The sequence below is a fragment of the Coregonus clupeaformis genome, chromosome 25, assembly GCF_020615455.1.
Source record: "Coregonus clupeaformis isolate EN_2021a chromosome 25, ASM2061545v1, whole genome shotgun sequence".
NCBI lineage: Eukaryota > Metazoa > Chordata > Actinopteri > Salmoniformes > Salmonidae > Coregonus > Coregonus clupeaformis.
The window spans coordinates 30698394-30722636 of NC_059216.1; the positions used below are offsets into that span (position 1 = coordinate 30698394).

Below are 24243 nucleotides of genomic sequence, written 5' to 3' on the forward strand. Positions count from 1 at the left end.
AGCCAGTTTCATCATAGCGCTTGATGGATTTTGCGACTGCACTTGAAGAAACTTGAAAAGTTCTTGACATTTTCCGTATTGACTGACCTTCATGTCTTAAAGTAATGATGGACTGTCATTTCTGTTTGCTTATTTGAGCTGTTCTTGCCATAATATGGACTTGGTCTTTTACCAAATAGGGCTATATTCTGTATACCCACCCTACTTTGTCACAACATGATTCCATGTGTGTTATTTCATAGTTTTGATGTCTTCACTATTATTCTACAATGTAGAAAATAGTAAAAATTAAGAAAAACCCTTGAATGAGTAGGTGTTCTAAAACTTTTGTTTTGACCGGTAGAGTGTATGTATGTATGTATGTATGTATGTATGTATGTATGTATGTATGTATGTATGTATACATACATACATACATACATACACACACACACACACACATAGATATAAATAGTGTGTGCGACTCTTTGTTTTTATAGCTTACAAATATCTTTAACCTAACTTTTTTTTTAAAGTAATATAAAGAGGATTTTAAAAAGCACATTATAGCTTTTCCTTTGTCCCTCAGTTTATGTTCCACCTAAGAAGATCTCCTTTCCTGCAAGTGTTCAACAACAGTCCAGATGAGAGCTCATACTACAGACACCAGTTCATGCGTCAGGACCTGACCCAGTCTCTCATCATGATACAACCCATTCTCTACGCCTACTCCTTCAACGGGCCCCCAGAGGTAAGACCTAACACACACACACACACACACACACACACACACACACACACACACACACAGAGACACACCATCCTCTACGCCTACTCCTTCAACGGGCCCCCAGAGGTAAGACCTAACACACACACACACACACACACACACACACACACACACACGAGACACACCATCCTCTACGCCTACTCCTTCAACCGGCCCCAGACGTAAGTCACACACATTTTTATTTCCATTGAAAAATGAAATTTGCTTTCCTTCCTCTTTAAAAACATAAATCATGGATGCTTTGGCTTACTGTACGAGCTAGTCTTCTTATGTATTAAATGATAAAATCTCTGACTCTCTCACCTCCCTCCCACTCACATTCTGCAGGCTTAGCTGTGTTGCCTAGGTCAGCAGAGAGAGTGCACTAATACCTTGGTCCTTTTATTACAGATAAGCTTGCGGTTATGTGGTTAATAATGAGTGTAGTGTGTGAGTACAGTAGTGTGTTCCGGGCCAGCGCTCCTTTCAGTGCAGATATCAACAGTGTGGTTTTTAACACCTTACAGACAGACAGCGTAGTGCACACCTCTCTGAAAAGGGTAAGTTATTTAATTGGTTAATCCTTAAGAGTCTAAGCCGGGCGGGCGGGGGGGTTGATCATTTAGCTATTTAGCTATTACCAAGGATCATTTAGCTATTTGATTTAGAATTTTAGGACCCCTTAAGGTAGAAAATATACACTACCGTTCAAAAGTTTGGCGTCACTTAGAAATGTCCTTGTTTTCGAAAGAAAAGCAATTTTTTTGTCCCTTTAAAATAACATCAAATTGATCAGAAATACAGTGTAGACATTGTTAATGTTGTAAATGGCTATTGTAGCTGGAAATTGTAATGGAATATCTACATAGGCCTACAGAGGCCCATTATCAGCAACCATCAGTCCTGTGTTCCAATGGCACGTTGTGTTTGCTAATCCAAGTTTTTCATTTTAAAAGGTTAATTGATCATTAGAAAACCCTTTTGCAATTATGTTAGCAAAGCTGAAAACTGTTGTGCTGATTAAAGAAGCAATAAAACTGGCCTTCTTGAGACTAGTTGAGTATCTAGAGCATCAATAATTGTGGGTTCGATTACAGGCTCAAAATGGCCAGAAACAAATAACTTTCTTCTGAAACTCGTCAGTCTATTCTTGTTCTGAGAAATGAAGGCTATTCCATGCGAGAAATTGCCAAGAAACTGAAGATCTCGTACAACGCTGTGTACTACTCCCTTCACAGAACAGCGCAAACTGGCTCTAACCAGAATAGAAAGAGGAGTGGGAGGCCCCGGTGAGCAAGAGGACAAATACATTAGTGTCTAGTTTGAGAAACAGACGCCTCACAGGTCCTCAACTGGCAGCTTCATTAAATAGTACCCGCAAAACCCCAGTCTCAACTTCAACAGTGAAGAGGCGACTCCGGGATGCTGACCTTCTAGGCAGAGTTGCAAAGAAAAAGCCATATCTCAGACTGCCCATCTTAATCTTTTATTTTTATTGGCCAGTCTGAGATATGGCTTTTTCTTGCAATTCGACTCTAGGGTGTTTAGTCCCAAATGGCTCCCTAATCTCTATAGTTCACTACTTTTGACCAGGACCAATGGGGCTCTAGTCAAAGATGGTGCACTACGTTGGAAATAGGGTGCCATTTGGGACTCCGCGTTAGTCATCTGGCTCTGTATCAGATGTAATGCATGTAACCAGGAGATGCAGTGCTTCAGGTGTTTATTTTTTAGATTAGCAGAGACCTAGGATGCGTCCCAAATGGCACCTTATTCCCTATATAGTGCACTACTTTTGACCAGGGCCTACTATATAGGGAATAGGGTGCCATTTGGGATGGAGTTCTAATGTTTTCACCGGCTCTGAGTCTTGACTCTGTCCACTCCTGCCTGTTAAACATTGAAAGAGTAAAATTCTTCTCCATCTTTTTGCCCCTTGTCAAGCAGATGGCGTCAAGTATTAACAGAGCCACTGTTTCTATCTGCACTGTTTCTGTTTCCTTTAAAATGGCCACCACACTATAAAACAGAAGATATACTACTACCTGTCTGTCAAGATCATCCATCTTTGTATTTTTTGTACCTGAGATTGGGGTTGGTATGTTGTGACCTTGAGAGCTTGTTTTGGAAGGATAAATGCCAATATTTTGACGTTCTTATCAGTGTCTGGGGTTAAACCCCCATCCCTCTAATCCTTGACAAACCTGGTTTAATCTTGAAACAGCATTATTGATTGGATCTGAATTAGAAGGATACCATTTAGTTTGGAGGGCAGTGGTTTACAACGGTATCTCTTTTCTCTCCATTTAGCCTGTGTTCAGTATCCTGCTTATTATATAATTTCAAGGTGGTGTAAAATTAAAACAGTATTTTCTCCCCCTAGCCTGTGTTGCTGGACAGCAGCAGTATCCTTCCTGATCGCATCCTTCTCATGGACACCTTCTTCCAGATCCTCATCTACCATGGAGAGGTACATTCATCAGTCATCAAATCATAATCAACATGGCCACTCACAGACTACTTAAAAACTGTCGTCATCGGTGACAGGCCAGGACATGACCCTCCATGTCCTCTTAATGGTCTCACCACTCACACAGCTACCATCTTTACACGCAGTGAGAGGCGTCTCTCTCTCTATCAAGTGATTTTATCGTAACGCTAGACTGATTTAGTTTCTGGTTGCAGCCAGATACTATTGTCCTTATTTGACATTTGTGAATAGATGGGTGAGCAGTGGATGAGAGATCAATAGCCGATTCTGAATACAGACAGATCTTCAATATAATGTCAGAGTGGGGTTCAATGGCCAATAATCCAGTGAGATGCACTGTTATGAAGAGAGACTGTGTTTCCTATTGAAATCAAATCCAGTGATTGCTATTGAAGTGAAGTCAAGCAAAACCAATATGCTCCTTTTATCTATTTCTCAGCTCTGTAAAGGTCTTCATGTAATTCTTCATGTCTTCAGGACCACTCTGACTGACTGTCCCCGTTCCCTCTCGTTCTCTTTCTCTCCCTCTCTTCTCTCTCTCGCCAACCCTCCCCCTGTCTCTCTCTAACCCTCTCTCTCTGTCTATCCATCAGACTGTCTCTCAGTGGCGTAAGGCAGGCTACCAGGAGTTGCCAGAGTACGAGAACTTCCGCCACCTGCTGCAGGCTCCAGTGGACGACGCCCAGGAGATCCTCCACAGCCGCTTCCCTATGCCCCGCTACATAGACACAGAGCATGGCGGATCACAGGTGTGTACACACACAAACATTTCTGTGAATGTCAACTGTAAAGTCTATTACAACCTCCTGTGTTGATGTTCTTGTTGTGTTCTAGGCTCGATTCCTGCTATCTAAAGTAAACCCATCACAAACCCACAACAATATGTATGCATGGGGCCAGGTAAGACTTAATTTTCTACTGTCTATTTTCTATTGTCATTTGCCCAGGAACTAGAAGAAGATACTATTCATAAAAAGTCCAAATTGCTAAGGATGGTGTTATTAGTATGGTTTTATGTAAAGGCTGAGCACGTTGCCTCTTTCTGAATGGCGTGTATTGTATGTGTGTAATAATGACTGGTGGTCCTGGAGGAGCGTAGGGTCGAGTGTGTTAGCAATAATGAAAGTCATTATATGGCTGGAGAGAAGGAGACCCTGTACTTGGTTTTCAAGGCTTTCAGCTGCTACTACTGCTTATTAGAGGAGACAGTAGTGGACCTGTGGAACCTTCTGGATTATTACATGGACACAGTCACACATACTTTTGAGACGCACACAATTCTACTCCTGTTCTTGACTCATAATTTTTCTACAACTCCTACTTGTTGTCTGTATTCTTTACACAAGCAGGTAAATTCTGAATAAATGAGTAGTCCTCCCACTTTTTTGTTGTTGTGGAGAATGAAGATGTAACTACTTCCCAAGATTGTATAAGGGCAATTCCATGGTAACGGTGACACAGACTCAGATTTTTCACTTTAAATGTCAAACAAAAACCAATGATTGTAAAGTTAAACAAACCATACAATTATATGCACAAGGACTACTTTTAACAATTCCCACTGCCAATTAAAAAACTAAACTGTTACTTGAAGAACAGTGCAGATCCAAAGTTTGGTAATAGTGACAGCACAAACCATAATTCTGTCACCAAACGTTGCATCCTGCACTGTTCTTCAAGTAAATGTGTGTGAAGTTTTCTGTGGAAATTGTTAAATGTAGTCTTTGTGCATAGAGTTATATGGTTTGTTTGACATTTAAACTGAAAAATCTGTGTCACTCTGTTATCGTGGAATTGCCCATAACTGAATTCCACTCTCCTCCTCTCTGTGTGTAGGAGTCAGGTGCTCCCATCCTGACAGATGACGTCAGTCTACAGGTGTTCATGGACCACCTAAAGAAGCTGGCTGTGTCCAGCGCTGCCTGAGACTGAGACCGACGCCATGGTAACCACTGAGCATCATCAACACACATACTAAATGAACCCAGGTTTGCTCAACAGTAGTCAACTAATACTATACATGGGAGTCAACATCCAAAAGAGGATACCTCTTCCTCCTTTTTATATTGAAAACCAAGAGCTTTGTACAGGAAAGTGACTATGTACAGAGAATGATCTGCAGTATAGCCTTTTTATTACACTAGTCTGTGGTCAATGATTGTAAAAAGAAAAAATCAATTGTTGCCTACTAGCTAAGTTTGGTCCAAGATCAGTATATGAATCGTAAGATGAGTCTGGTATTCATGTCGATGTACTTTCCTCCCAGATCACTAACTAACCCAACATCCAGTCAGTTATTTTATTGTGATGCTTCAATGGAGTTACTTTATATATTTTCTGTTTGTGTTTCTTAAAAAAAAAAAAAAAAATGTATCTTGTATCAGAGAAATATATAATATTATCATCCAGTCAGTCAGAGATGTCATAGTGGCAGGCTACAGAAAGAGAACAAGTGGGTGTCGTAAAGTCGGTTGGTACAGATTAGAGAATCCAATACAACGGAATCTAATTAGAGCGAAGTGTTTTTTTGTTCTTCTCCCTGCGTACGCCACAGAATAATGGGTTATTTCAGACCGTTTAGTGTGTGCTATCTAATTCATGTTAGTCATTCATATCAAACACTCATTGTGGTAAAATAAACATGCTAGGATAATATACAGACTGTGGTAATAACATGCTCCACTATACAGAGTATAGCAGGGTATGAAAGCTGCCTTCCCTTTTCTCTGGATCTGATATAATTTCTGCTTTGTTACTAACAGTGTTATTTCTGACATTTCTAATAAAATACCTTGTTAAAATTAATGTTTCTGATTTACTGTGAGTGTTGTTGTCATTAACTAGTTGTATCTGTTTTTATTAACTTGTATGTTCGTACATGCTGCTGTTCTCCTTGACATAGTAAAGCACAATCACAAACTGAACTGAAGAGAACCACAGCAGTTTAATTAAATGGCAAAATGTTATTTTGTGAAAAGTTTAGTAGATTTGAGATTCAGCCATTCAAAGAAAGCATAATAGAACATTGATTCAAAGAAAGCAGGATATAACATCCATACAAAGCTAGTCTCTGAGATGAGCACAACATATCTCACTGAACTCTCACAGAGGTTATCTATTTACAGAGGGAGAGCGTTCACTGTGTGGCCTTTCAGTTGTACAATAACAACACAGCCATTTTGCAATCAGCTTTTTACTGGAGCAGACCAAAATGTATCTATTGTTACTCAATAGTCTGGTGTACAAACGCTCAAAATTACACAACCTGAAATTACATTTGAGGAGAGATGAGTCAGCTTTTGCATTAAGCAGCATATTTTCTTGTAAACCTACATAAGGCATTGTTGGTCACATGTTACAGGTTACATAGGGCAAATTACTCATAATTCCCTAATAAGATCTTCGTGTACTATTTGTTCAAAGTAAATAAAGGCCACAAAAAACAACAGGTCGAGTGGCAAATGAGGGAACCCTTCCCCAAATACTGAAAAGCCACTCGCCTGCCCTCCGATCATTCTCACCGCTCTTCCTCACAGACTTGATCTGATGAACTCTTCACAGGTGTGCCGTTAACCCTGCGCTCAGCGGCGTAACCTTATCAGCTCTCGTCTTTTGTATTGGTTGACTTTACCGAAAGGAAAGTTTTCGCTTAGGGTAAGAATTTGCTTCACTGCTTTTCTTCCTTTGCCTTCTGTTGTAGCTAGCGTCACACCGCTAGCTGCGGAGATTTGGCTAGCTCAGCTGCAAGGCTTCGCTAACCTGGCTATCCTACCTACTGGCTTTTCTACAGAAGGGTAGAATTACTAGACCGACAGTCCTAGCGCCGCTGCTTATTGGTCGAGAGCCAGGCTTTTGTTCGTCGCAAGACCAACATAGCGCTAGCTAACTTTGTGCTAACTACCTAGGCAACTAGCCCACATGGCGAACATTAGCTACGTTTACATTATTCGCTAGAGCGCGATGGGACAAGGAAATCCCGGTCGGCCAAAACCTCCCCTAACATGGACGATGCTGGGCCAATTGTGCGCCGCCTCATGGGTCTCCCGGTCACCGCCGGCTGATCGAACCTGGGTCTGTTGTGACGCCTCAAGTACTGCGATGCAGTGCCTTAAACTGCTGCGCCACTCGGTGGTACGTTGACATTGTTATAGGATTAGCTTCTCTGGTTTACACTTGGCTAACTAGCTAGGCTACTACACCAAGTGACGAACGCTGGCAACGTTTGTTTGTTCTCGGATTAGCTGTTTCTTGGAGCCGTGGAACCTGCTAGCTCGGCCCAGGGGGTACCAAGCGGTGGATGTGAGCGGAGTAGAGCGTGGAGTGGGTTTAAAAAATGTTGTAGCGTCTGCCTTCTCTCGCTCCAATTTCGCTCTGGTACTGCTCATCCATGAGCTCTGGGCATGCATTTTTTATTTCCTTCCTTGTTCTTTTATTAGGCCTATTCTGTTGTATTTATTTAGACTATCCCCACCACTAATGTGCAGAGATGTTATGAGTCGACCAAGAAATAGGTCACACAGCCTGTGTAATTGATAGCAAGACAACGAATGAGCCTATGCAGCAGCACCGAGACGTTTGGATTTGTATATAGGCTATTGTTTTAAAAAAGAGTGTTTGCAACAGTGCTAAAGTTGTCTATCAACTGTAAAATGTGAGGGCTACAGATCTACAGTTACAACTGAAGTATCTGATCATCAATAGATGAGAGAAAAAGCAAGTTTTTTTTTTTTTTTTTTTGCAGTGGCTGCATATCATCAGGTAGGTCCTTGTTTAATAGCCTACTGTTTAATAGTCTACTTCATAGTCACAAAAGTAGATGGTGTTAGTTTAAATGATCTTTAAGAGAGAGAAAAAATGAATGGAGCGAATTTGGAGCGGCAGTTTATTTTCCTGTAAGGGCAGAACTTTTTATTTAAAGCGATGAGTGGAATATCCGACAGCTCAACTCCGCTCACATACTCTGGTACCAAGCAAGGCCCCAGCACACCCATTACTATGTATGCGGGACGACCATTTCGGGCAAGAACACTCACTCCCTGTGTGTCGTCTGCCTGGGTGTCAAACACAGGGAAGCAGAGTTTGACGACCCCCGGTCATGCATCCATTGTGGGTTTTTTGCTGCTAACACCCTACGCCGGAGAGTGCAGAGAGCAGCCCAACGTGGTTCGTCTCCCACTCTTAACTCGTGCTGGGAGACTGCCTTGCAGACCCAGCCCTCATGGGCACTGAGTTTGAAGGTAGGCCTTGAAATACATCCACAGGTACACTTCCAATTGACTCAAATTATGTCAATTCGCCTATTAGAAGCTTCTAAAGCCATGACATCATTTTCTGGAATTTTCCAAGCTGGTTTAAAGGCACAGTCAACTTAGTGTATGTAAACTTCTGACCCACTGGAATTGTGATACAGTTAATTATAAGTGAAATAATCTGTCTGTAAGCAATTGTTGGAAAAGTTACTTGTATCATGCACAAAGTAGATGTCCTAACCGACTTGCCAAAACTATAGTTTGTTAACAAGACATTTGTGGAGTGGTTGAAAAACAAGTTTTAATGACTCCAACCTAAGTGTATGTAAACTTCCGACTTCAACTGTATACATACGTAAATATACATACATATACATATAAACTCAGCATAAAAAGAAACGTCCCTTTTTCAGGACCCTGCCTTTCAAAGATAATTCGTAAAAATCCAAATAACTTCACTGATCTTCATTGTAAATGGTTTAAACACTGTTTCCCATGCTTGTTCAATGAACCATAAACAATTAATGAACATGCACCTGTGGAACGGTCGCTAAGATACTAACAGCTTACAGACGGTAGGCAATTAAGGTCACAGTTATGAAAACTTAGGACACTAAAGAGGCCTTTCTACTGACTCTGAAAAACACCAAAAGAAAGATGCCCAGGGTCCCTGCTCATCTGCGTGAACGTGCCTTAGGCATGCTGCAAGGAGGCATGAGGACTGCAGATGTGGCCAGGGCAATAAATTGCAATGTCCTTACTGTGAGATGCCTAAGACAGCGCTACAGGGAGACAGGATGGACAACTGATCGTCCTCGCAGTGGCAGACCGCGTGTAACAGCACCTGCACAGGATCGGTACATCCAAACATCACACCTGCGGGACAGGTACAGGATGGCAACAACAACTGCCCGAGTTACACCAGGAACGCACAATCCCTCCATCAGTGTCTGCAATAGGCTGGACTGAGGGCTTGTAGGCCTGTTGTAAGGCATGTCCTCACCAGACATCACCGGCAACAACGTCGCCTATAGGCACAAACCCACCGTCGCTGGACCAGACAGGACTGGCAAAAAGTGCTTTTCGCTGACGTGTCGCAGTTTTGTCTCACCAGGGGTGATGGTTGGATTCGCGTTTATCGTTGAAGGAATAAGCGTTACACTGAGGCCTGTACTCTGGAGCGGGATCGATTTGGAGGTGGAGGGTCCGTCATGGTCTGGGGCGGTGTGTCATAGCATCATCAGACTGAGCGTGTTGTCATTGCGGGCAATCTCAACGCTGTGCGTTACAGGGAAGACATCCTCCTCCCTCATGTGGTACCCTTCCTGCAGGCTCATCCTGACATGACCCTCCAGCATGACAATGCCACCAGCCATACTGCTCGTTCTGTGCGTGATTTCCTGCAAGACAGGAATGTCAGTGTTCTGCCATGGCCAGCGAAGAGCCCGGATCTCAATCCCATTGAGCACGTCTGGGACCTGTTGGATCGGAGGGTGAGGGCTTGGGCCATTCCCCCCCAGAAATGTCCGGGAACTTGCAGGTGCCTTGGTGGAAGAGTAGGGTAACATCTCACAGCAAGAACTGGCAAATCTGGTGCATTCCATGAGGAGGAGATGCACTGCAGTACTTAATGCAGCTGGTGGCCACACCAGATACTGACTGTTACTTTTGATTTTGACCCCCAGTTTGTTCAGGGACACATTATTCCATTTATGTTAGTCACATGTCTGTGGAACTTGTTCAGTTTATGTCTGTTGTTGAATCTTGTTATGTTCATACAAATATTTACACATGTTAAGTTTGCTGAAAATAAACGCAGTTGACAGTGAGAGGACGTTTATTTTTTTGCTGAGTTTTTGTATACATATCCTATTTTAAAATATAATTTCCTTTATTACTTTCCAACTCCTCCACCCCTCCCCTAATTGGAGTAAACTAGTGAATAACAACGCTTAGGCCTCTACTTCCAGCTTATACATACTACAGTGGGGAAAAAAGTTTTTAGTCAGCCACCAATTGTGCAAGTTCTCCCACTTAAAAAGATGAGAGAGGCCTGTAATTTTCATCATAGGTACACGTCAACTATGACAAACAAAATGAGAAAAGAAAATCCAGAAAATCACATTGTAGGATTTTTTATGAATTTATTTGCAAATTATGGTGGAAAATAATTATTTGGTCAATAACAAAAGTTTCTCAATACTTTGTTATATACCCTTTGTTGGCAATGACACAGGTCAAACGTTTTCTGTAAGTCTTCACAAGGTTTTCACACACTGTTGCTGGTATTTTGGCCCATTCCTCCATGCAGATCTCCTCTAGAGCAGTGATGTTTTAGGGCTGTCGCTGGGCAACACGGACTTTCAACTCCCTCCAAAGATTTTCTATGGGGTTGAGATCTGGAGACTGGCTAGGCCACTCCAGGACCTTGAAATGCTTCTTACGAAGCCACTCCTTCGTTGCCCGGGCGGTGTGTTTGGGATCATTGTCATGCTGAAAGACCCAGCCACGTTTCTTCAATGCCCTTGCTGATGGAAGGAGGTTTTCACTCAAAATCTCACGATACATGGCCCCATTCATTCTTTCCTTTACACGGATCAGTCGTCCTGGTCCCTTTGCAGAAAAACAGCCCCAAAGCATGATGTTTCCACCCCCCATGCTTCACAGTAGGTATGGTGTTCTTTGGATGCAACTCAGCATTCTTTGTCCTCCAAACAAGACGAGTTGAGTTTTTACCAAAAAGTTCTATTTTGGTTTCATCTGACCATATGACATTATCCCAATCCTCTTCTGGATCATCCAAATGCACTCTAGCAAACTTCAGACGGGCCTGGACATGTACTGGCTTAAGCAGGGGGACATGTCTGGCACTGCAGGATTTGAGTCCCTGGCGGCGTAGTGTGTTACTGATGGTAGGCTTTGTTACTTTGGTCCCAGCTCTCTGCAGGTCATTCACTAGGTCCCCCGTGTGGTTCTGGGATTTTTGCTCACCGTTCTTGTGATCATTTTGACCCCACGGGATGAGATCTTGCGTGAGCCCCAGATCGAGGGAGATTATCAGTGGTCTTGTATGTCTTCCATTTCCTAATAATTGCTCCCACAGTTGATTTCTTCAAACCAAGCTGCTTACCTATTGCAGATTCAGTCTTCCCAGCCTGGTGCGGGTCTACAATTTTGTTTCTGGTGTCCTTTGACAGCTCTTTGGTCTTGGCCATAGTGGAGTTTGGAGTGTGACTGTTTGAGGTTGTGGACAGGTGTCTTTTATACTGATAACAAGTTCAAACAGGTGCCATTAATACAGGTAACGAGTGGAGGACAGAGGAGCCTCTTAAAGAAGAAGTTACAGGTCTGTGAGAGCCAGAAATCTTGCTTGTTTGTAGGTGACCAAATACTTATTTTCCACCATAATTTGCAAATAAATTCATTAAAAATCCTACAATGTGATTTTCTGGATTTTTTTTTCACAATTTGTCTGTCATAGTTGACGTGAACCTATGATGAAAATTACAGGCCTCTCTCATCTTTTTAAGTGGGAGAACTTGCTCAATTGGTGGCTGACTAAATACTTTTTTCCCCCACTGTATATACATTTTATGGACACAGTCAATTTGACAATAGTTCTATTTTGTTTGTTTTTACTCCTGAACTTCCTCTACCCTCAACCTCCGATCATTTTCATGATGTCCATCCGGTTTGCTTCTATATGCCATATCTTTAAAACTGTGCTCTTTCACAAAAGTTCTTAACGTATAACCTATATACTTATTATGGACACAGTATGTTTTACATTAGTTATCTTGTTGTTATTAGTCCCAACCTTCAGCTCCATTCAACCCCTCCCATCTATCTCTTAACACCTTCCATATTGGATTTCTATATGCCATATATTTTTCAACTTTATGTTTCACAAAAGTTCTGAACCCTTCTATTCTCATTGTTTCTACAGATTGAAAATAAACATTTTTGCTAAAAGTATTATTATGTTATTGATCGATTTGACTATGACTTTTCAGATCACCCAGTAGTGCTATCTGCAGGGTTAGCTCCAGGTAAATATTGCAATCCTTCAGCCATTCCTGGACCTGTAACCAAAAACAAGCTACAAATGGACAGTACCAAAACAAATTATCTAATGATTCTGTCTCTTCGCAGCAAAATCTGCAGAGGTGGGAAGATTGTATCCCCCATATAAATAACATTCTATTGGTAGCAAGAATTTTGTATAATAATTTAAATGGAATATACTAAGTTTTGAATTCGGCGTCGTTTTGCGTATCAGTTCATAAACCATTTGCCATGGAATCGGTACGTCAATCTCTTCCCAACTATTTTGCAATATATATGGGACGGTTGTCAGTCCTTTGGTCCTTAAATGAAACTGGTATACTTTTTTATTTATCACAATTTTCTTTAACCAATTATGGTCTTTAATGCAGGGCTGACAGACAAGTTCCTTACTTTTACCCCCTTCCTCTTTCCTCTTCCATTTTTGCGGTAATGCTGCAATTATTTGATTGTAATTTTGGGTAGAGCAGACATTTCCATATGTTTTTGTTAGCTGCATGTGCGACATAACTCCACCAGTCCTACCTATGATATCATTTACAAAGATGATCAATTAGTAAATTTGAGTTTAACCACAATATTTGTTGCATTATTTGTTCTGTTGTTTCTGGAGCCTTCTGTAGTTAGAGAAATCTCTGACCGTTTAGCTGAAAATATGCATTTTAGATTGATGTTCTGTAGTGCCAATCAACTGAGTGGTCATGACTTAGCTCTATTGCCAAGGCTGTCAAATTAATTATCTAGAGTTCAATCAATCCAATATGAGAAATCAATCAAACTGAACACAATTACGAAAAACAATGTGCCTCACTTTGCACAAATTAAGTGGTTGATTTAGTTCTACTTCCAAAAGATTATATCTCTTCAATAGTATGACAATGTAATGATAACTCTCAAGTCCCGATGGATGGAAAAGAGCAGACGCTCTGAGCAAGCTACTACTACTACAGCTCAAATCCCATAGGAACATAGGACCATGTGTTTCAGTGTCCCTCATGCATTTCTTCTATTAATTCAGCAGTTTGGGCTGACATTCATGATACTCTCCTGTGTGTTCTTGACATTTCACCCTGAGAAAGCATAACAAATATATATGACTGTCAACCATTTTATGGATTTATTTAGCTACTATGCACTTCAAGAAAAACTATATTTTTTTAAAAATCAGCTGATGTTAGTGCCAGCTGTATTAAGCAATCACTAACTTGGCTTCACCTCATGTAATGGCAATTTTCATGGCTTGAACCATTTCCTGTGAGCTAATTAACAGTGGATTAGACGTGGTGTTGCTTTGGACCGGAGCAGAAAGGCTCATCCTCTGTTTGTCCGTTACTCCATCCTCCAAGCCCTTGATTGCAATGACAGCAGAGGACAGTTGCCTAAGTAATGTGACTGCATAAATAATACTGCTATAATACATGGCCAGGCAGCCACATTTCAGATTACAAGAGAACATTGTGTCAGTGTGTTGTGTTTACACTTTTGTCAAATCACATCCTTGTCAGTAATTTATAGTGGCATCTGTGTGTCCTCTATCTTCCTGGAAAGAAGCCCACATCTCCCTTCCTCTCTCCAGTCAAGTCTTGTTCAGGTCGTGCTGCCTGCCTGTCATTCTGCCTAAGACACGGTCAGTCAGTCCCTTCACTGAGCTGATGACTGTCGCTATTCTGAGAGGAGGGGATTAATCAAATGGCTGTTTACCTTACAGAATGACTTTGAAATTAATGGAATGTCGTTGATGGTTAGAAAGGTCAAAGGCATATCAAAACAGACATTGTTTTCCTTATTCCTCACATCAAAGAATGGGTTTTGTTGAGGGAGAAGGAAGTGCTCTCCTTGCTTTCCTTTCTTTTCCTATTTATTTCCATATTATTCCACAACATATTGAACATGTGCTGTAGCCTATACGTTCACCTTTAGATGCACATCGGGAGAAAATGCTAAATTAATTGACTGCTGTACTATAATCCTGACGGGTAATCCTGAGATTAGTTCCTGTGGTGGGCTGGTTGCTAATGGAGGTCTGGACACAAGGCCCTAATGAGATGGTAGGGACTCTAGCCACAATCCTATCGCCTATATAGTGCACTACTTTTGACCAGAGCCCTGTGGGGCAATGTAGGGAATAGGGTGCCATTTGGGACACAACCCACAGAAATCTGGTAACTCTCCTCTGTCTCAGTACTGGATTGTATAACAATTAGAAAAGATGGTGTGACAATGAAAAAGACTGGATGAGAAGCCCAGCTCTAGTCCATATATATATATACTACCAGTCAAAGGTTTGGACACACCTACTCATTCAAGGGTTTTATTTTTACTATTTTTTACATTGTAGAATAATAGTGAAGACATCAAAACTATGAAATAACACATATGGAATCATGTAGTAACCAAAAAAAGTGTTCAACAAATCAAAATATATTTTATATTTGAGATTCTTCAAATAGCCACCCTTTGCCTTGATGACAGCTTTGCACACTCTTGGCATTCTCTCAGCCAGCTTCACCTGGAATGCTTTTCCAACAGTCTTGAAGGAGTTCCCACATATGCTGAGCACTTGTTGGCTGCTTTTTCTTCACTCTGCGGTCTGATTCATCCCAAACCATCTCAATTGGGTTGAGGTCAGGGGATTATGGAGGCCAGATCATCTGATGCAGCACTCCATCACTCTCCTTCTTGGTAAAATAGCCCTTACACAGCCTGGAGATGTGTTGGGTCATCGTCCTGTTGAAAAACAAATGATAGTCCCACTAAGCCCAAACCAGATGGGATGGCATATCGCTGTAGAATGCTGTGGTAGCCATGCTGGTTAAGTGTGCCTTGAATTGTAAATAAATCACAGACAGTGTCACCAGCAAAGCACCCCCACACCATAACACCACCTCCTCCATGCTTTACGGTGGGAAATACACATGCGGAGATCATCCGTTCACCCACACATGCTTCTCACAAAGACACGGCGGTTGGAACCAAAAATCTCCAATTTGGACTCTAGACCAAAGGAGAAATTTCCACTGGTCTAATGTCCATTGCTCGTGTTTCTTGGCCCAAGCAGGTCACTTCTTCTTATTGGTGTCCTTTAGTAGTGGTTTATTTGCAGCAATTCGACCATGAAGGCCTGATTCACATAGTCCCCTCTGAACAGTTGATGTTGAGATGTGTATGTTACTTGAACTCTGTGAAGCATTTATTTGGGCTGCAATTTCTGAGGCTGGTAACTCTAATGAACTTCTCCTCTGCAGCAGAGGTAACTCTGGGTCTTCCATTCCTGTGGTGGCCCTCATGAGAGCCAGTTTCATTATAGCGCTTGATGGTTTTTGCGACTGCACTTGAAGAAACTTTCAAAGTTATTTTACCAAATAGGGCTATCTTCTGTATACACCCCCTACCTTGTCACAACACAACTGATTGGCTCAAACCCATTAAGAAGGAAATAAATTCATTTTAAGAAGGCACACCTGTTAATTTAAACGCATTCCAGGTGACTACCTCATGAAGCTGGTTGAGAGAATGCCTAGAGTGTGCAAAGCTGTCATGTTATTTCATAGTTTTGATGTCCTTACTATTATTTTACAGTGTAGAAAATAGTAAAAATAAAGAAAAAGCCTGGAATGAGTAGGTGTGTCAACTTTTGTCTGGTATAGTATATTCCCATATACAGTGGGGAGAACAAGTATTTGATACACTGCCGATTTTGCAGGTTTTCCTACTTACAAAGCATGTAGAGGTCTGTCATTTTTATAATAGGTACACTTCAACTGTGAGAGACGGAATCTAAAACAAAAATCCAGAAAATCACATTGTATGATTTTTAAGTAATTAATTTGCATTTTATTGCATGACATACAGTGGGGAAAAAAAGTATTTAGTCAGCCACCAATTGTGTAAGTTCTCCCACTTAAAAAGATGAGAGAGGCCTGTAATTTTCATCATAGGTACACGTCAACTATGACAGACAAAATGAGGAAAAAAATCCAGAAAATCACATTGTAGGATTTGTAATGAATTTATTTGCAAATTATGGTGGAAAATAAGTATTTGGTCACCTACAAACAAGCAAGATTTCTGGCTCTCACAGACCTGTAACTTCTTCTTTAAGAGGCTCCCTCTGTCCTCCACTCGTTACCTGTATTAATGGCACCTGTTTGAACTTGTTATCAGTATAAAAGACACCTGTCCACAACCTCAAACAGTCACACTCCAAACTCCACTATGGCCAAGACCAAAGAGCTGTCAAAGGACACCAGAAACAAAATTGTAGACCCGCACCAGGCTGGGAAGACTAAATCTGCAATAGGTAAGCAGCTTGGTTTGAAGAAATCAACTGTGGGAGCAATTATTAGGAAATGGAAGACATACAAGACCACTGATAATCTCCCTCGATCTGGGGCTCCACGCAAGATCTCACCCCGTGGGGTCAAAAGGAACACAAGAACGGTGAGCATAAATCCCAGAACCACACGGGGGGACCTAGTGAATGACCTGCAGAGAGCTGGGACCAAAGTAACAAAGCCTACCATCAGTAACACACTACGCCGCCAGGGACTCAAATCCTGCAGTGCCAGACGTGTCCCCCTGCTTAAGCCAGTACATGTCCAGGCCTGTCTGAAGATTGCTAGAGTGCATTTGGATGATCCAGAAGAGGATTGGGAGAATGTCATATGGTCAAATGAAACCAAAATAGAACTTTTGGTAAAAACTCAACTCGTCGTGTTTGGAGGACAAAGAATGCTGAGTTGCATCCAAAGAACACCATACCTACTGTGAAGCATGGGGGTGGAAACATCATGCTTTGGGGCTGTTTTTCTGCAAAGGGACCAGGACGACTGATCCGTGTAAAGGAAAGAATGAATGGGGCCATGTATCGTGAGATTTTGAGTGAAAACCTCCTTCCATCAGCAAGGGCATTGAAGATGAAACGTGGCAGGGTCTTTCAGCATGACAATGATCCCAAACACACTGCCCGGGCAACGAAGGAGTGGCTTCGTAAGAAGCATTTCAAGGTCCTGGAGTGGCCTAGCCAGTTTCCAGATCTCAACCCCATAGAAAATCTTTGGAGGGAGTTGAAAGTCCGTGTTGCCCAGCGACAGCCCCAAAACATCACTGCTCTAGAGGAGATCTGCATGGAGGAATGGGCCAAAATACCAGCAACAGTGTGTGAAAACCTTGTGAAGACTTACAGAAAACGTTTGACCTGTGTCATTGCCAACAAAGGGTATATAACAAAGTATTGAGAAACTTTTGTTATTGACCAAATACTTATTTTCCACCATAATCTGCAAATAAATTCATTAAAAATCCTACAATGTGATATTCAGGAAAAAAAATTCTCATTTTGTCTGTCATAGTTGACGTGTACCTACGATGAAAATTACAGGCCTCTCTCATCTTTCTAAGTGGGAGAACTTGCACAATTGGTGGCTGACTAAATACTTTTTTTCCCCACTGTAAGTATTTGATACATCAGAAAAGCAGAACTTAATATTTGGTACAGAAACCTTTGTTTGCAATTACAGAGATTATACGTTTCCTGTAGGTCTTGACCAGGTTTGCACACACTGCCTCCATACAGACCTTCTCCAGATCCTTCAGTTTTCGGGGCTGTCGCTGGGCAATACGGACTTTCAGCTCCCTCCAAAGATTTTCTATTGGGTTCAGGTCTGGAGACTGGCTAGGCCACTGCAGGACCTTGAGATGCTTCTTACGGAGCCACTCCTTAGTTGCCCTGGCTGTGTGTTTTGGGTCGTTGTCATGCTGGAAGACCCAGCTACGACCCATCTTCAATGCTCTTACTGAGGGAAGGAGGTTGTTGGCCAAGATCTCGCGATACATGGCCCCATCCATCCTCCCGTCAATACGGTGCAGTCGTCCTGTCCCCTTTGCAGAAAAGCATCCCCAAAGAATGATGTTTCCACCTCCATGCTTCACGGTTGGGATGGTGTTCTTGGGGTTGTACTCATCCTTCTTATTCCTCCAAACACGGTGAGTGGAGTTTAGACCAAAAAGCTCTATTTTTGTCTCATCAGACCACATGACCTTCTCCCATTCCTCCTCTGGATCATCCAGATGGTCATTGGCAAACTTCAGACGGGCCTGGACATGCGCTGGCTTGAGCAGGGGGACCTTGCGTGCGCTGCAGGATTTTAATCCATGATGGCGTAGTGTGTTACTAATGGTTTTCTTTGAGACTGTGGTCCCAGCTCTCTTCAGGTCATTGACCAGGTCCTGCCGTGTAGTTCTGGGCTGATCCCTCACCTTCCTCATGATCATTGATGCCCCACGAGGTGAGATCTTGCATGGAGCCCCAGACCGAGGGTGATTGACCGTCATCTTGAACTTCTTCCATTTTCTAATAATAGCGCCAACAGTTGTTGCCTTCTCACCAAGCTGCTTGCCTATTGTCCTGTAGCCCATCCCAGCCTTGTGCAGGTCTACAATTTTATCCCTGATGTCCTTACACAGCTCTCTGGTCTTGGCCATTGTGGAGAGGTTGGAGTCTGTTTGATTGAGTGTGTCGACAGGTGTCTTTTATACAGGTAACGAGTTCAAACAGGTGCAGTTAATACAGGTAATGAGTGGAGAACAGGAGGGCTTCTTAAAGAAAAACTAACAGGTCTGTGAGAGCCGGAATTCTTACTGGTTGGTAGGTGATCAAATACTTATGTCATGCAATAAAATGCAAATGAATTACTTAAAAATCATACAATGTGATTTTCTGGATTTTTTTTTTAGATTCCGTCTCTCACAGTTGAAGTGTACCTATGTTAAAAATGACATACCTCTACATGCTTTGTAAGTAGAAAAACCTGCAAAATCGGCAGTGTATCAAATACTTGTTCTCCCCACTGTATACAGAAAGTGGGAGGGGTTTAGGATACATTTAATTAGCGGTAGATAGTGGTTGTTCACCTTGATCTGTCTCTCTACAGGTAGAAAAGAAAAGACAACCAAAAAGGCAACCATAAACGCCACCAGTTTGTAATTCTTTGTTTCTGCTGTCCTCTGTCTCAGCCCCGAGAAAACTCTTCCGCATCCAGCCAGAGAACCAGGCAGGAGCCTGGACCACAAAGGAATGACTTTGGTCTAGGGTTGCAAAGGGAGTGTTTATTACTGGAAACTTTCGAAGTTTACCAGTAAACTACCAGCATTTTGGTATCTTTCAAGGATTTCATGTAGTCTGTCACAAGCCATCTAGTGGCCATTTTGGGTACTTCAGATTCTCACAGGTGTCTGATAATCTTTGGCCCTCTCTCTGGCCTTATCACATATAAAATACTCTATATCAAATAATTAAATAAGATGATTTTAAAATAACAAATATAATGACAACGATGTAAAACATTATCCTAAATATAAACCATCAACTTAGTGAATACCATTGGTGTTTAATATGAGGGTTTCAGCATAAAATATCCTTTATATTTTATTTGATTATGTCTATGTATTTGTTGTCAATGTTCTGGCATCAAACTGGTGGCAGTTGTGAAAAAAGGCAATAGTTGGATGAGTTGCAGAGGTAGTTGAAAATAATGCCATTGTTGATGAAATGCTTTTAATTAATTAGGCTATTTTCTCTTGAACCATGGTCTATCTATCTACTCAATGTGGTCTCAGAGCATTTCGTATGATTCTGTACGTAAATCCAAGACACTCCATTTAGTATGATATGTTACGTTTCTTATGAAATGTATTAATTTGTGATGTCCATCATCCATTTCCATATGTTACGAATTACAATTCGTATGATATGTTACGAATTTGCAAAACGCACAATATGTAAAAAATGTTGTGCCTAATGCTAGCAAGGAGTGGCTAAGTGGCTAACGCTAACATTAGCTAGCTGGGTAACATTAGCTAGGCTAGGGGTTAAGGTTAGGTTTAGGAGTTAGGTTAAAGGGGAAGGGTTAGCTAACATGCTAAGTAGTTGCAAAGTAGCTAAAAAATAGTAAGTCATTTTAAGGTGGCTAATTATCTAAAATGCTAAAGTTGTCCATGATGAGATTCAAACACGCAACCTTTGGGTTGCTAGACGTTCGCATTATACGCCCACCCATCCACCCCAACCTTTTTTGCCTTCAGTAACCATCTGTCTTATGTAACCATACCAAATGTAACATACTGTATCATACTAATTTGAGTGTCCCAGATTTACTTTTACTATGTTACGTCTAGTCTGAGACCAGTCTGATCTACTAAACTCATGGATAATATGGACACATATATAAAAAATGAATACTATATATTAATATATATTTTTAAAGTTATTCAAGTATAAATGACCAAAGATTGCCATAGATTTTCTGTTAATTACCAAAATTACTGAAAATTCTGGTAACTTTGGTAAATTACCGATAGCTTTGCAACCCTACTCTGGTCCGCTTCTATACTTCCAGACTTTTGATGCAGCCTTTCAAAATAAGTCATGGCTGCATCCCAAATGGCACCCTATTCCCTATATCAGGGGTATTCAAATCTTGAGGGCCGTATATAGTGTACTACTTTTGACCAGAGGCCCTTCTCAAAAGTAGTGCACTAAATAGGGAATAGGGTTCCATTTAAGACGCAGACCATGAGTTACAGGATATTTTCTTAAGATTTTTTGGCTGGGTTTGAGGAGTTCTGGAAGAGGTGCCACAGCAGACCTTTATTTTCCTCAAGTGCCAAACTATTTGCGCATCCTGTTTTTTGGGCATTCATATTGTAGAGATGAGGTCAACTCAACAACCTTGTCTCAGAGTTGTGTAGCATCTCATGCAATGGGTGTCAGAATCACAGCAGATTCAAAGCATGACTCAACAGGATTCTTACAACAGATGTGGAAGGGGCTTTCGGTGTGCTTGTGTGCATGGTTGAGACTTGCACTGTTTATGTGAATATTCATGATTTCCACATTGACTTTTAATTTCCGCACTATTCCAGTAGCCTAACCACAATAATTAAATATTATATATTTTAATAATTATAAGATAGGATGATCTCCATGAATTTGTGACTTCAATTTAATCTATTATGACCTGCTTTGGATTCAGTTTTCTATTCCTGTATAAGTGATTAATTGTTGGGGGCACATTGTGAACATAAAAATACGGTTCACTGCAATGCATAATATATAAAGCTATTCCTAAAGGGAATGACATTGTCCATGGGTGACATGATGTTCAACTGAAATAAACATAGTATAAACTAATTATGTATTTTCAATGATAAAAAGCAGCTCCACAGATACAGTAGCGTTAGCCAACCCTCTTCTTAAAGATTGCTTTACCTGAAGGACAACCTTTATTTTCCAAGAGTAAAGTACCTCTCAATGGCTACAGATTCTGAACGGGTGTATATAGGCCTACAATATTAAAAACGCTTTGTGGAGTTACAAATAAAAGTTATGTGAAAAGAAACAAGTTAATTTATACACTGTGAGAGTATACTGTGAGTGAGAGTGTGTCCATTAAGACAGAAAGGGAATATTATGCACGAGTTATTTCTCTCATATACTAATATGCCACCTCCACCTCCATCATTGTCTGTTGCCATAGTGAAAGTGATCCTCCATCATCCAAAACGCAGAGAAAAACAAAACATTCTCCAGTTTTATTGCAGGGCCTCACTGTCTCTATGGCAATGGCCATGTGTTTTGAGAAACCTTTGGTACCTTGAGTAATGAGCACTAACTGCACAAAACAAAGGCTGTGTTTAATGTTCACATTGTTGAAAGCCGCTGGTGATTATACCCACAAAAGCTGTTGCCCATATCACCCCTTGACACATTGCCTAAACAAACAAGGCAGTCATTCTCCAGTTAACATACTGACACTTTTATATTCTGGGGCTCCATTGATTACGCAGCCTGGTCTCATAGACTAGATGTAACATAGTAAATGCAAATCCGGAACATTCAAATTAGTATGACATGTTACGTTTGGTATGGTTACATAGGACAGAAGGTTACTTAATGCAAAAACGAAAGGAGGGTGGATGTGCTTCTAACGCGAACGTCTAGCAATCCAACGGTTGCGTGTTCGAATCTCATCATGGACTTTAGCAACTTTTTGCCTAACCTTAACCCTTAATCTTAACCCTAACCCCTATTCTAGCTAACGTTAGCTAGCTATCTTATTTAATACATACTATACGAAACGTAACATATCATACTAAATAGAGTGCACGGTTTACGTACAGAATAATACAAAATTCTCTGAGACCAGGTTGGATTACGATGCATGTGTACACCATACGCCAGCCCCAACGTTCGCCAAAGTATATGTCGTCTGGTCTTTGGCATCCCAACACAAATAGCGTTCTTGGGGCTGGCCATAGGCGTGGTCGCACATCTATGCATGAAAACTAGCCTACAACTAATTAGACAGCAGACACCTGAAAACAACATCTCAAAGCACTGCAGAGGAAAATGATGTGCCACTGTCGCATGTCTTTAGAGTTGTGCTGCATCTCATTTACACAGAGTTAACAGGAAGTATTCAGTGTATATTACTGTTAGTCCTACTCATCTTAGCAAAGGCCTGGATGTCACCTATCACCAGACCTGGGTTCAAATAATCCTATCAATCTTTCAAATGCTTTGAGCGTTTGCTTGAGCCTGCTTGGAGTGCCAGATTGATGGGGTTTGCACTATTCTGTTGGTTCTATTGTGCCAGGTATAGCTCAATCAAGCACAGCTGAAAATATTTAAAATGCTTACGTGCCCTTAACCAACAATGCAGAGTTTAACATTTGCTCAATAAAGTAAAGGAAAAATAGTAACACAATTAAATAGCAGTAATGAAGTCTGAAGTTTACATACACTTAGGTTGGAGTCATTAAAACTCGTTTTTCAACCACTCCAAACATTTCTTGTTAACAAACTATAGTTTTGGCAAGTTGGTTAAGACATCTACTTTGTGCATGACACAAGTAATTTTTCCAACAAATGTTTACAGACATATTATTTCACTTATAATTCACTGTATCACAATTCCAGTGGGTCAGAAGTTTACATACACTAAGTTGACTGTGCCTTTAAACAGCTTGGAAAATTCCAGAAAATGATGTCATGGCTTTAGAAGCTTCTGGTAGGCTAATTGACATCATTTGAGTCAATTGGAGGTGTACCTGTGGATGTATTTCAAGGCCTACCTTCAAACTCAGTGCCTCTTTGCTTGACATCATGGGAAAATACAAAAAAATCAGCCAAGACCTCAGAAAAAAATGTGTATACCTCCACAAGTCTGGTTCATCCTTGGGAGCAATTTCCAAATGCCTGAAGGTACCACGTTCATCTGTACAAACAATAGTACGCAAGTATAAACACCATGGGACCACGCAGCCGTCATTCCGCTCAGGAAGGAGACGCGTTCTGTCTCCTAGAGATGAACGTACTTTGGTGCGAAAAGTGCAAATCAATCCCAGAACAACAGCAAAGGACCTTGTGAAGATGCTGGAGGAAACAGGTACAAAAGTATCTATATCCACAGTAAAACGAGTCCTATATCAACATAACCTGAAAGGCCGCTCAGCAAGGAAGAAGCCACTGCTCCAAAACCTCCATAAAAAAGCCAGACTACGGTTTGCAACTGCATATTGGGACAAAGATCGTACTTTTTGGAGAAATGTCCTCTGGTCTGATGAAACAAAAATAGAACTGTTTGGCCATAATGACCATCGTTATGTTTGGAGGAAAAAGGGGGTTGCTT

The 24243-nt window shown here is 41.2% G+C and overlaps 1 protein-coding gene across 1 annotated transcript in view; it reads left to right on the forward strand.

The window, feature by feature from the left end:
• LOC121539521 (protein transport protein Sec23A) overlaps positions 1-6044 on the forward strand; it is a 36427-nt gene extending 30383 nt beyond the window's left edge. Inside the window, exons 14-18 of the mRNA XM_041848081.2 lie at positions 569-730; positions 3132-3218; positions 3833-3988; positions 4074-4139; positions 5076-6044. Coding sequence (XP_041704015.1) covers positions 569-730; positions 3132-3218; positions 3833-3988; positions 4074-4139; positions 5076-5165 — 561 coding nt within the window. The 3' untranslated portion in view covers positions 5166-6044. The remainder of the gene's footprint in view (positions 1-568; positions 731-3131; positions 3219-3832; positions 3989-4073; positions 4140-5075) is intronic.
• Positions 6045-24243: the final 18199 nt, after the last annotated feature.